Source organism: Colobus angolensis, unplaced genomic scaffold (assembly GCF_000951035.1).
Source record: "Colobus angolensis palliatus isolate OR3802 unplaced genomic scaffold, Cang.pa_1.0 Scaffold328, whole genome shotgun sequence".
In the NCBI taxonomy this organism is placed as follows: Eukaryota; Metazoa; Chordata; class Mammalia; order Primates; family Cercopithecidae; genus Colobus; species Colobus angolensis.
Window position 1 is genome coordinate 3150304 of NW_012116577.1, and position 17794 is coordinate 3168097.

The 17794-nt window shown below is 40.5% G+C and overlaps 1 protein-coding gene across 2 annotated transcripts in view; it reads right to left on the minus strand.

The window, feature by feature from the left end:
- The window catches only part of ABCG2 (ATP-binding cassette, sub-family G (WHITE), member 2 (Junior blood group)), a 60029-nt gene that overhangs the window by 26209 nt on the left and 16026 nt on the right, over positions 1-17794 (minus strand). For both annotated transcript variants that reach the window (XM_011951831.1, XM_011951830.1), the window contains exons 3-6: positions 13139-13198; positions 12366-12480; positions 11635-11787; positions 3011-3168 (exon numbers count right to left, since the gene is read on the minus strand). In XM_011951831.1, coding sequence (XP_011807221.1) covers positions 3011-3168; positions 11635-11787; positions 12366-12480; positions 13139-13198 — 486 coding nt within the window. The remainder of the gene's footprint in view (positions 1-3010; positions 3169-11634; positions 11788-12365; positions 12481-13138; positions 13199-17794) is intronic.

Consider the following 17794-nt stretch of genomic DNA (forward strand, 5'->3'; position numbering starts at 1 on the left):
TTATCATTTAGGTCTTCTGGCTCTTTAAAAATTAGTTTTCACTCTTCTGCCCTAATAATGCAATTAACATAACTGAGTACTTACTATGTCTTTGCTAAATACTTTAGAGATAACTTCATTTCAATTTTCACAGTATTGTTATGAGGCAGTTCTAATATTATTATTATTACCCTCATTTTATAAATATGTCTTAAAGGATCAAGCAACTAAGCAACTGGCCAAGGGATCACTGTTAGTAAGAGACAAGGCTGGGATTTAATCTCTGGTCTAAGTCCATGGCCAAAACAGTGCTAACTTACCTTTTCACAGGAGTTATGACTTACAGGTCGATAAGGTGTGGCTGTGTGCCCACCCAAATCTCACCTTCAATTATAACAATCCCCACGTATCAAGGGCAGGGGCAGGTGGAGATAACTGAATCATGGGGGCAGTTCCCCCATACTATTCTCATGGTACTGAAAATGTTTCACAAGATCCGATGGTTTTATAAATGGGAGTTCCCCTGCACAAGCTCTCTTGCCTGCCGCCATGTACAGCATGCCTTTGCTGCTTCTTTGCCTTCTGCCATAATTGTGAGGTCTCCCCAGCCATGTGCAACTGTGAGTCCATGAAACTTCTTTATAAATTATCTAGTGTCAGGTATGTCTTTATTAGCAGACATACCTAGCAGACATGAGAACAGACTAATACAGTAAATTGGTACTGGTAGAGTAGGATGCTGCTGTAAGATACCCAAAAATCTGGAAGTTACTTTGGAACTGGGTAACAGGTAGAAGTTGGAACAGTTTGGAGGGCTAAGAAGAAGACAGGAAGATGTGGGAAAATTTGGAAACTCCAGACACTTGTTGAATGGCTTTGACCAAAATGCTGACAGCGATATGGACAATCAAGTCCAGGTTGAGGTGGTCTCAGATGGAGATGAGGAACTTGTTGGGAACTGGAATCAAGGTGACTCTTGCTATGTTTTAGCAAAGAGATCGGTGGCATTTTGCCCCTGTCCTAGATATTTGTGGAACTGTGAACTTGAGAGAGATGACTTAGAGCATCTAGCATAAGAAATTTCTAAGCAACAAAGCATTCAAGAGGTGACTCGGGTGTGTTAAAAGCATTCGGTTTTATTCACTCACAAATATATGGTTTGAAATTAGAACTTATGTTTAAAAGAGAAGCAGAGCATAAAAGCTCAGAAAATTTGCAGCCTGATGATGTGATAAAAAAGAAAAAATCCATTTTCTGAGGAGAAATTCAAACCTGCTACAGAAATTTGCATAAGTAATAGGGAGCCAAATGTTAGTCACCAAGATAATGGGGAAAAAGTCTCCAGGGCATGTCAGAGGTCTTTACAGCAGCCCCTCCCATCACAGGCCCAGAGGCATAGGAGGAAAAAATGGTTTCCTGGGCCAGGCCCAGGGCCTTACTGCTTCGTGCAGTCTCGAGACTTGGTGCCGTATGTTCCAGCCATGGTTAAAGGGGACCAACAGAGAGTTCAGGCTGTTGTTTCAGAGAGTGCAAGACTCAAGCTTTGGTGGCTTCCATGTAGTGTTAGGCCTGCCCTTAGCCTAGATTTCAGAGGATGTATGGAAATACCTGGATGTCCAGGCAGAAGTCAACTTCAGGGATGGAGCCCTCATGGAGAACCTCTGCTAGGGCAGTGCAGATGGGAAACGTGGGGTGGGAGCCCCTACACAGGGCCCCCCGTGGGGCACTGCCTACTGGAGTAGTGAGAAGAGGGCCATCATAGCTTAAGACCCCAGAATGGTAGATCCAACAACAGCTTGCACTGTGCATCTGGAAAAGCCACAGACACTCAATATCAGCCTGTGAAAGCAGCCACGCGAGGGGCTGTACCCTGAAAATCCACAAGGCCAGAGCTTCCCAAGGCCCTTGGAGCCCACCTCTTGCATCAGTGTGACTTGGATGTGAGATATGGAATCAAAGAAGATAATTTCAGAGCTTTAAGATTTGACTGCCCCTTTGTATTTTGGACTTGCATGGGACCTGTAGCCCCTCCATTTTGGCCATTTTCTCCCATTTGGAACAGATGTATTTACCCAATGCCTGTACTCCTGTTGTATCTAGGAAGTTACTAGCTTGCTTTTGATTTTACAGGCTCATAGGTGGACAGAACTTGCCCTGTCTCAGATGAAACTTTAGATCGTGAACTTTTGAGTTAAAGCTGAAATGAATTAAGACTTTGGGAGACTCTTGGGAAGGGATGATTGGTTTCAAACTGTGAGGACATGAGATTTGGGAGGGAGGGACCAGGGGTGGAATGATATGTGTCCCCACCCAAATCTCACCTTGAATTGTAATAATGTTTGTGATAATTATAATAACAATACACAGGTAGAAGAAGGGCCAAAATCACTGTTCGAAACTGTTACTATTCAAAATATCTTATGTGAAGAGTCACTTCAATTTTAACATTTTCTAAGAATCTACTGTATGCTAGCATGTATACAAAGACATTCTGCCTCAAAGAGGATCAGGCCAGTAGGTCAACAATTTCAGCACAATATGAAACAGAAGAAGCTAAGGATTCCTGGTAAGCAAAATGGGAGACTCACAACCCAGTCTGAAGATGATATAAGCAGAGTAAAAAAGGCCCAACAGGAGAAAGTTAAGAAGAAAAAGCACTGAAGGTGGAAGAATCAGAAGAGAAAGATGTGAAATAAAAAAGTCTACTCAGAAAACTACAAAATGTTCAGTGTTACAGAGCAGAGAGATAGAAAAAATGTGTATGTGTGTATCTGTTGGTGTTGAGTAAAGAAGCTAAAGAGACAGCACAAAACAGGCCCAACCCTGCCCCCACCCACATCACAGCAATCCTTCCCTACACTCTTACCTGCTTTGTTTTTCTTGACAATGCTTTTCACTTCTCAAGTGACTTTCCCTCCAACAGAAGAGGAAGAAATTGTTTTGATCATTTCTGAACCCCCTGCACCAAGAATATCTGGGACATAGTAGTGATAAGATATTTAACTAAAGATAATGTTCCCATAGCATTTACCTTTTCAGGAGCAAAAGGACAGCATTTGCTGTGCTTGAGTCTAAGCCCGTTGTAGGCTCGTCCAAGAACAAGATGGAAGGATCAGTGATAAGCTCCATTCCTATACTAGTCCTTTTTCTTTCTCCTCCAGACACACCACGGATAAACTGAGTTCCAACCTAAATCACAAATATTATAATTGTCAATGATAACAACCAGTCACTACTGTTTGGTGAGCTCCTAACATGTGCCAGTCCTGTAAGAGACACTTTATCTCATTAAGTTCATTTATTCTGAACAGCAAATAAGTGGATACCTGGTAGATAAAGTAGGTTTCTCTTTTATCAGATGAGTAAACTTAGGTTCAGGTCATAGCTGGTCAGTAACTAAGCCTGATACAAAGCACCTCCTCGGGTGAGGCACAGAAGTGCAAGGGGTTGGGGAAGTACCTCCCCTAGTCAAGGAAAGCCATGAGGGACTGTGCCATGAGGGATGGTGTATTCCAGCCCAGACACTGCACTTTTCCCATGATATTCACAACCCGCAGACCAGGAGATTCCCACAGGTGCCTATGCCACCAGGGTCCTGAGTTTCAACCACAAAACTGGGCGGCCATTTGGGCAGACACCGATAGCTACAGGAGTTTTTTTTTCATACCCCAGTGGCACCTGGAATGCCAGTGAGACAAAACTGTTTACTGCCCTGGAAAGGGGGCTGAAGCCAGGGAGCCAAGTGGTCTAGCCTAGCTCAGAGGATCCCAGCCCCACAGAGACCAGCAAGCTAAGATCCACTGGCTTGAAATTCTAACTGCCAGCACAGCAGTCTAAAGTCAACCTGGGAAGCTTAAGCTTGGTAGGGGGAGGGGCGTCCACCATTACTGAGGCTTGAGTAGGCCCTCACAGTGTAAACAAAGCCTCCAGGAAATTCGAACTGGGTGGAGCCGACCACAGCTCAGCAAAGCCACTGTAGCCAGACTGCCTCTCTAGATCCCTCCTCTCTAGCCAGGGCATCTCTGAAAGAAAGGCAGCAGCTCCAGTCAGGGGCATATAGATAAAACTCCCACCTCCCTGGGACAGAGCAGGAGGCTGCAGGCACAGCTTCAGCAGATTTAAACGTTCCTGTCTGCCGGCTCTGAAGAGAGCAGTGAATCTCCCAGCACAGTGCTAGATCTCTGCTAAGGAACAGACTGCCTCCTCAAGTGGATCCTTGACCCCTGTACCTCCTGATTGGGAGACACCTCCCAGCAGGGGTCCACAGACACTTCATACAGGAGAGCTCCAGCTGGCAACTGGTGCGTGCCCCTCTGGGAACAATGCTTCTAGAGGAAAAAACAGGCAGCAATCTTTGCTGTTCTACAACCTCCGCTAGTGATACCCTGGCAAACAGGGTCTGGAGTGGACCCGCAGCAAACTCCAGCAGACCTACAGCAGAGGGGCCTGTTAGAAGGAAAACTAACAAACAGAAAGGAATAGCATCAACATCAACAAAAAGGATGTCCACACTAAAATCCCATCCAAAGGTCACCAGCATCAAGACCAAAGTTAGATAAATCCATGAAGATGAGGAAAAACCTATGCAAAAAGGTGGAAAATTTCAAAAATCAGAACGCCTCTTCTCCTCCAAAGGATCACAACTCCTCACCAGCAAGGGAACAAAACTGGATGGAGAATGAGTTTGATGAATAGACAGAAGTAGGAATCAGAAGATGGGTAATAACAAACTCCTCTGAGCTAAAGGAGCATGTTCATGTTCTAACCCAATGCAAGGGAGCTAAGAACATTGAAAACAGGATAGAGGAATTGCTAACTAGAATAACCAGTTTAGAGAAGAATATAAATGACCTGATGAAGCTGAAAAACACAGCACGAGAACTTCGTGAAGCAAACACAAGTATCAATAGCCAAATCGATCAAGCGGAAGAAAGGATATCAGAGATTGAAGATCAACTTAATGAAATAAAGCATGAAGACAAGATTAGAGAAAAAAGAATGAAAACGAACAAACAAAGCCTCCAAGAAATATGGGACTACGTGAAAAGACAAAACCTATGTTTGATTGGTTACCTGAAAGTGATGGGGAGAATGGAACCAAGTCGGAAAACACTCTTCAGGATATTATCCAGAAGAACTTCCCCAACCTAGCAAGATGGGCCAACATTCTAATTCAGTAAATACAGAGAACACCACAAAGATACTCCTCGAGAAGAGCAACCCCAAGACACATAATCATCAGACTCATGAAGGTTGAAATGAAGGAAAATATGTGAAGGGCAGCCAGAAAGAAAGGTTGGGTTACCCACAAAGGAAAGCCCATCAGACTAACAGCAGATCTCTCTGCCAAAACCCTGTAAGTCAGAAAAGAGTGGGGACCAATATTCAAAATTCTTAAAGAAAAGAATTTTTCACCCAGAATTTCATATCCAGCCAAACTAAGCTTCATAAGCAAAGGAGAAATAAATTCCTTTACAGACAACCAACGGCTGAGGGATTTTGTCACTACCAGGCCTGCCTCAAAAGAGCTCCTCAAGGAAGCACTAAACATGGAAAGGAAAAACTAGTACCAGTGACTGCAAAAATATACCAAGTTGTAAAAATCATCAACACTATGAAGAAACTGCATCAACTAATGGGCAAAATAACCAGCTAACATCATATTCACAGGATCAAATTCACACATAACAATATTAACCTTAAATATAAATGAGCTAAATACCCCAGTTAAAAACACAGACTAGCAAATTGGATAAAGAGTCAAGACCCATCGGTGTGCTGTATTCAGGAGACCCGTCTCATATGAAACACACACATAGGCTCAAAATAAAGAGATGGAGGAAGATCTACCAAGCAAATGGAAAGCAAAAAAAAGCAGGGGTTGCAATCCCAGTCTCTGGTAAAAGACTTTAAAGCAACAAAGATCAAAAAAGACAAAGAAGGGCATTACCTAATGGTAAAGGGATCAATTCAACAAGAAGAGCTAACTATCCTAAATATATAGGCACCCAATACAGAAGCCCCCAGATTCATAAAGCAAGTCCTTACAGACTACAAAGAGACTTAGACTCCCACACAATAACAGTGGGAAACTTTAACACCCCACTGTCAATATTAGACAGATCATCAAGACAGAAAATTAACAAGGATATTCAGGACTTGAACTCAGCTCTGGACCAGGTGAACCTAATAGATACCTACAAACAAACAAACAAACAAAAAACCTCACTCAAAACCACACAACTACATGGAAACTGAACAACCTACTCCTGAATGACTACTGAGTAAATAACAAAATGAAGGCAGAAATAAATAAATTCTTTGAAACCAACGAGAAGAAAGACACAACATACTAGAATCTCTGGGACATAACTAAAGCAGTGTTTAGAGGGAAATTTATAGCACTAAATGCCCACAGGAGAAAGTGGGAAAGATCTAAAATCGACACCCTAACATCACAATTAAAAGAACTAGAGAAATAAGAGCAAACAAGTTCAAAAGCTAGCAGAAGACAAGAAATAACTAAGATCAGAGCAGAACTGAAGGAGATAGAGACAGGAAAAAACCCTTCAAAAAAATCAATGAATCCAGCAGCTGGTTTTTTGAAAAGTTTAACAGAATAGATAGAGCACAAGCTAGACTAATAAAGAAGAGAGAAGAATCAAATAGATATATTAAATAATGAAAAAGGGGATATAATCACTGATCCCACAGAAATACAAACTACCATCAGAGAATACTATAAACACCTCTATGCAAATAAACTATAATATCTAGAAGAAATGGATTTTCCTGGACACATATACCCTCCCAAGACTAATCAAGGAAGAAGTCGAATCCCTGAATAGACCAATAGCAAGTTCTGAAATTGAGGCAGTAATTAATAGCCTACCAACCAAAAAAAATCCAGGACCAGATGGATTCACAGCCGATTTCTACCACAGGTACAAAGAGGAGCTGGTACCATTCCTTCTGAAACTATTCCAAACAATAGAAAAAGAGGGACTCCTCCATAACTCATTTTATGAGGCCAGCATCATTCTAACACCAAAACCTGGCAGAGATACACAAAAAAAGAAAATTTCAGGCCAATATCCCTGATGAACATCAATGCAAATATCCTCAACAAACTACTGGCAAACCAAATCCAGTAGCACATCAAAAACCTTACCCACCATGATCAAGTTGGCTTCATCCCTGGGATGCAAGGCTGGTTGAACATATGCAAATTAATAAACATAATCCATCACACAAATAGAACAAACAATGAAAACCACATGATTGTCTCAATAGATGCAGCAGTAAGGCCTTTGATAAAATTCAACACCCCTTCATGCTAAAATCTCTCAATACACTAGGCATTGATGGAATGTATCTCAAAATAATAAGAGCTATTTATGACAAACCCACAGCCAACATCACACTGAATGGGCAAAAGCTAGAAGCATTCCCTTTGAAAACCTGCACAAGACAAGGACGCCCTCTCTCTCCACTCCTATTCAACATAATATTGGAAGTTCTGGCCAGGGCAATCAGGCAGGAGAAAGAAATAAAGTGTATTCAAATGGGAAGAGTGGAAGTCATATTGTCTCTGTTTGCAGATGACATGATTGTATATTTAGATAAGCCCTTTGTCTCAGCCCAGAATCTCCATAAGCTGATAAGCAACTCCAGCAAAGTCTCAGGATACAAAATCAATGTGCAAAAATCACAAGCATTCCTATACACCAATAATAGAGAGCCAAATCATGAACTTCCATTTACAATTGCTACAAAGAGAATAAAATACCTAGGAATACAACTTACAAAAGATGTGAAGAACCTCTTCAAGGAGAACTACAAACCACTGCTAAAGGAAGTAAGAGAGGACACAAACAAATGGAAAAACATTTCATGCTCACGGATAGGAAGAATCAATATCATGAGAATGGCCCTACTGTCCAAAGTAATATATAGATTCAATGTTATCCCCATCAAGCTACCATTGACTTTCCTCACAGAATTAGAAAAAACTACTTTAAATTTCATATGGGACCAAAAAAAAGCCCGTATAGCCAAGACAATCCTACGCAAAAAGAACAAAGCTGGAGGCATCACATTACCTGACTTTAAACTATACTACAAGACTACAGTAACTAAAATAGCATGGTACTGGTACCAAAACAGATATATAGACCAATGGAATAGAACAGAGGCCTCAGAAATAATGCCACACATCTACAACCATCTGATCTTTGACATACCTGACAAAAACAAGCAATGGGGAAAGGATTCCATATTTAATAAATGGTGCTGGGAAAACTGGCTAGCCATATGCAGAAAACTGAAACTGCACCCTTCTTTAAACCTTATACAAAAATTAACTCAAGATGGATTAAAGACTTAAATGTAAGACCTAAAACTGTAAAAACCCTAGAAGAAAACCTAGGCAATACCATTCAGGACACAGGCATGGGCAAAGACTTCATGACTAAAACACTGAAGGCAATTGCAACAAAAGCCAAAATTGACAAATGGGATCTAATTAAACTAAAGAGCTTCTGCACAGCACAAAAAAAAAGAAAGAAAAAAAAAAAAAGAAACCTATCTTCAGAGTGAACAGGCAACCTACAGAATGGGAGAAAATTTTTGCAATCTATCCATCTGACAAAGGGCTAATATCCAGAAACTACAAAGACCTTAAACAAATTTATAAGAAAAACATAACCCCATCAAAAATTGGGCAAAGGATATGAATAGACACCTCTCAAAAGAAGACATTTACTTAGCTAACAAATATATGAAACAGAGTTCATCATCACTGGTCATTAGAGAAATGCAAATCAAAACCACAGTGAGATACCATCACACGCCAGTTAGAATAGTGATCATTAAAAAGTCAGGAAACAACAGATGCTGGAGAGGATGAGGAGAAATAAGAATGCTTTTACACTGTTGGTGGGAGTGTAAATTAGTTGAACCATTGTGCAAGACAGTGTGGCGATTCCTCAAGGATCTAGAACCAGAAACACCATTTGACCCAGCAATCCCATTACTGGGTATATACCCAAAGGATTATAAATCATTCTACTATAAAGACACATGCACACATATATTTTATTGTAGCACTGTTCACAATAGCAAAGACTTGGAACCAACCCAAATGCCCACAATGATAGACTGGATAAAGAAAATGTGGCATATATACACCATGAATACTACGCAGCCACAAAAAAGAATGAGTTCATGTCCTTTGCAGGGACATGGATGAAGCTGGAAACCATCATTCTCAGCAAACCAACACAGGAACAGAAAACCAACCACCACATGTTCTCACTCATAAGTGGGAGTTGAACAATGAGAACACATGGACACAGGGAGGGGAACATCACACACTGGGGCCTGTCGGGGTGTCGGGGGCTAGGGAAGGGATAGCATTAGGAGAAACACCTAATGTAGATGATGGATTGATGGGTGCAGCAAACCACCATGGCACATGTATACCTATGTAACAAACCTGCAGGTTCTACACATGTATCCCAGAACTTTAATAAAAGATAAAATTTTTTTAAAAAATGCACCTGCTGTTAACAGGTTGTTCCTTACTGAATCAAATATTTAGTTTGAAGTTCAGAACACTAAAAGATAGGTGACATGGTGAAATCACAGTCTAAAAAGGGAGATAAAGTCAGGAGAAGAAAATGTGAAAGCAACTATAATGTATTAGCCATCTAACACTCTCTCCCCTCCCAGTGTCCAGGTGGACTTACAGTAAAAGCATGGGCTCCGTAGCTAGGAAAGTTCACTTTCTCTCATCCCGTATTAACACCTTTTTAATTACCATGAGGCTTCCCAAATTGACCCCATATACCTAAGGTTAAAAACTGGGAAATCTATGTAAATGATATTAATAGTCTTATTACTATATTAATTATACTTTAACCATATAATTACTATAGTAATCAGACAATTCACTTTACATTTCTGTTATGTTTAAAATTTCACAAAAAGTAAATATTTTAAATGTATTGCTTCAATCATTTAGATAAATAAACTAAGAAGTCAATAGCTGTGCCTTCACAGTCTGTTTTCCCTAGAAATCCTAACAAGCAACATAGGGCAATGGCTGCCTGAAGGTAAAGAACAGAGTGGAACAAACCACCTTACTGGAAAGATAAAATCAAATAAATAAACAGAACCGAAGCAAAGAAAACCCAATCACTCATAAAGCGGAAATAAGTGGTGAATGGTGGCATCTCAGAGTTACTCTTCCAAACAAAATACAGTAAAACACCCTGAACAGAAAAGACTGTCAGAAAGCATAATATGAAGTATAGACCATTAGAACATCTCATTCTTCATTGCTTCTAAGTAAGGGATACCACAGGGGATTACATTATACGCATTACAATGCAAAAAGCTCATTTTCACCCAAAGCTTCAAATATCTTCTCAGCACATCTTCCATACCTATTAATCAATTGTAAAGTTCATTCATTCGTTTCATTTTTTTTCTTCACGATCCTCTCCAACCCACAAGAGGAGGTGTTACTTTGTCTCTCTTGCCCACAATTGTATCTCTAGAACCTAAAAGACAGCTTAGCATACAAAAGTCTGTAAACATCTGGCAGAAGAAAAAGAGGCAGAGAAGGAGGGAGGGAATGAGAGACAAAACCATCAAAAGAAAGGCTATAAAAAAAAACACACTACACAAACGAGAAATAAATCCTAATTTGACCAAATATAATTTTGGAAGCCAAATTATAGCAAACTAAAATATATAGAGCAGGGGACCCCAACTGCTGGGGAACCAGTATGCACAGCAGGCGAGTGAGCAAAACTTCATCCGTATTTACAGCCGCTCCTCAATGCTTGCATTACTGCCTGAGCTCCACCTGTCAGGTCAGTGGCGGCATTAGATTCTCATAGGAGCACAAACCGTATTGTGAACTGCACGTGCAAGGGATCTAAATTGTGTGTTTCTTATGAGAATCTAATGCCTGATGATGTCTCACTGTTTCCCATCACCCCCAAATGGGACCATCTAGTTGCAAGAAAACCAGCTCAGGGCTCCCACTGATTCTATATTATGATGAGTTGTATAATTATTTCATTATATATTACAATGAAATAATAATAGAAATAAAGTGTGCAATAAATGTAATACACTTGAATTATCCCAAAACCATCCGCCCTACCCTGGTCCATGGAAAAACTGTCTTCCACAAAACCGGTCCCTGGTGCCAAAAACACTGGGGACTGCTGATACAGAGCAAGAAACCTTGGACTCTCATCACTTATCAATCCCAGAAATATACCTCAATAGCAATGGAACAAAGTCCCTTGGAGGAAGAGTGACTGAAAGGAGGAAGAGAAAAAGAGGAAGAAGAAAAGCTAGTGCAGATATGGAATGAGACGTGACTTAAGCCATAAGGTGGGGGAGGAGCATAAGGAAAGGGCAGGAACACTTTCACATACAACACCACATCACTTCAGGTGCACAATTCAAACATTGTAAAGATTTTTTTCCAGGTTAATTTCCACATTCATATTATGTAACAAGCTGCTTTTCTCATTGTTATGGAAAGCAATCACTTTTGACCATACACATTACAGGAAACCTCTGAATCAGGTCCTATCTATGCTGATCACGATGCTTTCAGTTTCTCCACATTACCTTGGAGTCTGCCACTTTATCCAGACCCAACTCTTGAATGACCCTGTTAATCCGTTCGTTTTTTTCATGATTCGTCATAGTTGTTGGAAGGCGAAGAGCTGCTGAGAACTGTAAGTTTTCTCTCACCGTCAGAGTGCCCATCACGACATCATCCTTAAGGCAAATAGCATTTTAATGAGACATAATGAGTCTTTTCTAAGACCATGACTGTTTAGTATATGTAACATAATCCACAAAAATAACGTAACTAAGGTAAAGTTCTAGCTAATGATGAACCTGCAGTTCTGCAAATGACAGTTAACCCCATAGATGTCTGCAAAGCCTGCTATAATCATTTTCACCCCCTATCTGTACACCCAAATAGAATGCAAGTAATTATGTTAACTACCAGCAGACACTTCCAGATTGCTTCATACAAGGATTTGCCAAAATATCTTTCTAAGCTAGGGGAAAAGAAAGATGAAGGAAAGGCAAAAAAAGGATAACAGTAGTATCTTTTAGAAATGATAGAAAAATGAGAATTGGTATCACTGTCCTTACAAGGGCCATATTCCAGATTCTCCCTGCCTTTTCACATAAGTATCTATGGGAAATTAAGAAAAGCTGCTGTAAAGGAGGTCAGTTCTAGGAACATGTCACATAATCAATTGGAAGCACATTGAACTATCAGCCAAAGCACTTACCCATATAGAAACAGAGGAAACAGAAAATGCAAACCCATTAATACTTACTTGTACCACGTAACCTGAATTACATTTGAAATTGGTAGGTCGCAGTGCTCCATTTATCAGAACATCTCCAGATAATCCACTTGGATCTTTCCTTGCAGCTAAGACATCTAATAACCTATAAGAGGATGTATATGTTGTGGGTCTAATAACCTATAAGAGCATATATATGTTGTGGGGTTTTTTTCCCTCCAACACAAGCTATATATTCCATGGCTACTTTGAATCCAAATTCTGCTTTAGTTAGAAAACTAACTGGTCAATAAATTCTATGGTTTAACTAAAATTATGCTTTTAAAAATTCTCATCTTTCTCTTTTCATTGTACATTACAATAAAGCCCCAAAACATAAAGCAAGACACCATTGGCTGATCAAGTACAGATCTCCCAAATGGCCCTCCCAGCTGTCTGACCTTGGAGGTACCAACACAGGCAATGTGCTCTTTCATCTAAAACTCATGACTTTACTTACATCTTCTGCTCCCTTTCCCTACTTTTAACATTCTCCCATTCTTTTTCCTCCCTATTAGCTGATAACATGGTCACCTGCTACATGTCAATCATCTTATCAAGTCCTATTAGTAAAGCTAACCTAATAAGACTACCTGGTCCTTGGGACAAAACCACACAACTACAGTTATCCACAGCACCTAGAACCAGACCTGACACGCATTGCAAATGCTCAATAAATACCTGGTTACACACACAAAAAAGTGGATTTTAAAAGCACATTAAAAGTGCACAGAAAAAGCTCACTTATACTCTCTTATACTCACGAAGATTTGCCTCCACCTGTGGGTCCCAGGATGGCATTGAGGCCAGGTTTCATGATCCCACTGCAAACACAAAAACAGACTGATTTACTATTCCACTTTAGATCAGGTTCTATTGATTTAGGGCCTGCACTGAATATACTCAATGAAGGTTGATGACATTATAAACAGAAAACAAGCACAAACCAACTCTTAAAGAAAACAAACCAACAAACAAAAAACAGGCCATGCATGGTGGCTCAGGCCTGTAAACCCAGCACTTTAGGAAACCAAAGCGGAAGGATTACCTGAGTTTCGGAGTTTAAGACCAGTCTAGGCAACAAAGGGAGACACTGTCTCTACTTTAAAAAAAAAAAAGATTGTTGATTTGATGTGTAATATACAATGGATGGTAATCACTGGTCAAGTCCTACAAGAAAAATGGCATAGATTCCTCTAAATTCCTTTCACTTATTCTCTAACCCATTTATATTTTCTGGAAGATGATATTCAACATTCAGTGTTCCTTGAAATAACTAACAGATTGTTATGAAACATCTCTGTTACACTTACTGCTCTTAACACAGTGTGAAATACATGGCATGTTCTGAGTACGTTTGATTATCAGTACTGTATCTTCAAGTGATCTCATTTGCTACCTAGTAAAATTCTACACAATTAATAAGTCGCTAGTTTGTGGAATACTGGTAGAAGTATTCTCACTGCTAAAATCTAATCAGACCAAGAAACATCTAAGTAGAAATCGAGGCTAGGATAAAGCACTTCAGGATAAAAAGAAAACATGACTGAAAGAAAAAAAAAGCCTTAATCCACTTAGAAAAGTAAAAGATACATCCTCAAGATATATCATTTTCTTCCTTGTTAAGAGTCAGATAAATACACTAGAAAATTCCAAGTTTAGAAGCAGAAGACATCACTTTGGTAGGGGCATCCTTTAAGAATATGAAGACGTGGTACAGACATAAGAACGTTTCAAACAAAGTGGATGTCTGGGGTAGTGAATATTCAGATAGAGTAGGAAAGTGGAAAAATTATGGCAGTGTTGACTGTGCTGAGACCCAAGAAGATGGCAAATAGTTTGATTTTATCCTAAAGATACCAAGTAGAATGATAAGTAGATAAGGAACTGGAGAAAGGAGAATTTGGCCGGGTGTGGTGGCTCACGTCTGTAATTCCAGCACTTTGGGAGGCCGAGTCGGGTGGATCACTTGAGATCAGGAGTTCTAGACCAGCCTGGCCAACATGGCAAAACCCCCATCTCTACAAAAAATACAGAAATTAGCCAGGCATGGTGATGGGCGCCTGTAATCCCAGCTACTCGGGAGGCTGAGGCAGGAGAATCACTTGAACCCAGGAGGTGGAGGTTGCAGTGAGCCGAGCTGCACTCCAGCCCGGGCGACAGAGCAAGACTCCATCTCAAAAAAAAAAAAAAAGTTAAGAAGAGAAAGCTAGAGGGTGGGGAGATTATTTATATTATGGAATAGAAAAATCAGGAAGTACATCCTTAACGTACATCCTTAATGTACTTGCTGATTTTCTTATTCCATAATATAAATCTCCCACCCTCTCTAGTCAGTTAGAGCTAGATTTTTCACTTTTTGAGATTTTACAAACATGGAAATACAGACAGAATCTTGAGGGTTCAGATCAGAATTGGAGATATTAATGAGAAGCTATAGGTTTTAATCCATATACAAAGACAGCCACAGAAAGATAAAGATGGAAACTCCCAGGGTGCTGCCGGAATGGTCACCACTGCTCCCCTGGCTCCTCTCCTACCTGCTTTGGCGAGATCTGTGTGCGCCTGCACATGGGAGGTAATTTTTTTTTAAAAGTTATGCATGTATGTGTATGCACATGTGTGTAGACATATATGCATATATATATTCTCTAGGTCTCACTCCACTGAGAAAGCCTAGAAGCAATGACATCCCAATAGCAATGAGCATTTTAAACACCCAGATTTTGGTTTTGTAAATATCTCCTCCATAAAAATCAATAGCTGATACTAGGTCTGAGGCAGGGTAAGTACACAGTGAGTCTGGAATTGCTTGCCATGCCAAGTAAATATTCAAAGAACGAGGCAAGGTGGGAGGAACATCTGAGCTCACGAGTTTGAGATGTGCCTGGGCAACATAGTGAAACCCTATCTCTACAAAAAACTTAAAAGTTAGCTGGAAGTGGTGGTATGTGCTGGTGGTCCCAGCTACTCAGGAGGCTGAGGTGACAGGATCACTTGAGCCCAAGGGATTGAGGTTGCAGTAAGTAAGTATGATCATGCCACTGCACTCCAGCCTGGGCAACAAAGTAAGTCCCTGTCTCTAATAAAATTTGTTTAATTACAAAAAGAGGCCAGGCGCGGTGGCTCACGCCCGTCATCCCTACATTTTGGGAGGCCGAGGAGGGTGGATCACCCGAGGTCAGGAGTTTGAGACCAGTCTGGCCAATATGATGAAACCCTGTCTCTACTAAAATACAAAAAATTAGCTGGGCATGGTGGTGGGCACCTGTAAACCCAGCTACTTAGGAGGCTGAGGCAGGAGAATTGCTTGAACCCGGGACCTGGGGGTTGCAGTGAACCAAGATCACGCCATTGCACTCCAGCCTGGGCAATAAGAGCAAAATTCTGTCTCAAAAAAATAAAATAAAATAATAAAATAAAAAAAGAATGAGGAGATATATCCAAAGAATGAGAGACAGAGGGAAGGAAGAACCCACTTTGAAAGATCTCCCACTGACCAAATCAGGAACAATAAGAGTATGAAGGTAAAACATAATAATGCATTAATTGAATAAAATACAAATCCATGACTCTATACTGGTGATAGATGAAGGTTTCTCCTTTTAGTAAAACAAACTAAGAGATAATGAAAATAGAAAATCACTGTTTAGCAACTATGATAGTGGTGGCTGATTCAGGCAGGAGTCATCCAGTGAGGACTGAAGTTGAAGTTTAATGTAGAATGGAGTTCTGGAATAATGTCAGCTTATCTCCCCTCATAACACTAGTCAATTACCAAGGGGAAAGGGTGACATTATAGCCAAGTTTGACAGACATCAACATGACCAGGTGATCAATTTTAACATCACCAGTGGTGGGATGAGATAAGAAAATACCATGTTGAACGAGACTGAAGAGACAGGATATGGTAGGCAGTCAAATATGGGAGGGGCATGGTTGACCCAAGGCCCTGAGGACCTACCACGACCTTCCTTACAAGGCTACATTTCCCCTTGGCTGCTCCTGGACAGTGTCTGAGTGGTCATATAGGAGAAGGTCCTTATTTCAGGAACACACACACTGGAAGAGTTAGGGAGAAGGAAGCACCATGTGGACAGCCTGCACTCACATGGTTCAGAAAAAACACTAATGACCATGGGAACATGAAAAGACAAAGTGATGAGAACAAATGCAGTGAAATGTTGGCGAGAACCTGAATGAAAACGGTTATGTTCCTGTAAGGTTTAAATTTAACATCAGGCCACATGCAGTGGCTCATGCTTATAATCCCAGTGCTTTGGGAGGCCAAGGTGGGAGGATCACTTGAGCCCAGGGGTTCAAGACCAGCCTGGGCAATGTAGAAAGACTCCATCTCCACAACAAAAAAAAAATTTTAATTAGCCAGGCATTGTGGCATCTAGCTACTCCAGAGGCTGAGGCGGGAGAATCACTTGAGCCCAGGAGTTTGAGCTTATAGTGAGCTATGATTGCACCATCACACTCCTGCCTAGGTGACATAGCAAGACCCCATCTCTAAAAAATAAATAAATAAATTTGAAATCATTTCAAAATACGTTATTAATTAAAAGTTGTCGAAGAGTATAATGAATTTATCTTAAAATAACAGGACATCCACATATCTATGGGAATGAATAATTTTTTTCCATAAGATCTTCAGCGTTGGTGAGGGAAAGCTCAAATGCTGGGTATGGAGAAAAACAAGCATAAGAGAAAGATTTTTCCTAAGACAGAAGAATCACAACTTTTTAAATTCTCCTGGTCAGATTGTTTTATCTTCTTCCTCCCACAGAGGAAATCAGGTTATAGTGACTTAGTTCTAGAAGTGAAATTACAAAATGTCCAGAGGAAAAACCAAAATCAAAACTCTCATCAGCTTTTTAAAAATGTAATTGACTATCTGAATGGTGATGCTGCTATCAAACACAAATCAAAAGTAAGATAAGTGACGGCAGCCCTTCATCTACCCCCAGAAACTGTATTTAGAGTTGGAGCCAGCAGATAGAAGAAAGACTGGAAATACTACAGCCTAAAAAGGCATGACCTTTCTCATGGATACGTAAACAGGAAATACCAGCAGCAAAAACACCAACCCTTGATGACCTTTCAACTAAAATGTGAAAGAACTGCAAGATCTGACTGCATTTTTGTGAACCTGGGAATGAACACAGTTCTATTCACGCAGTAAAGATGAACTCATCTGTTGCTGAAATGCACGCCATTTGACCATAAAAAATGCGTGGCTGGGCGTGGTGGCTCAGCTCACATCTGTAATCCCAGAACTTTGGGAGGCTGAGGTGGGGGGATCACGAGGTCAAGAGTTCCAGACCAGCCTGGCCAACATGGTGAAACCCCATCTCTACTAAAAATACAAAAATTAGCTGGGCGTGGTGGCACACACCTGTAATCCCAGCTACTCG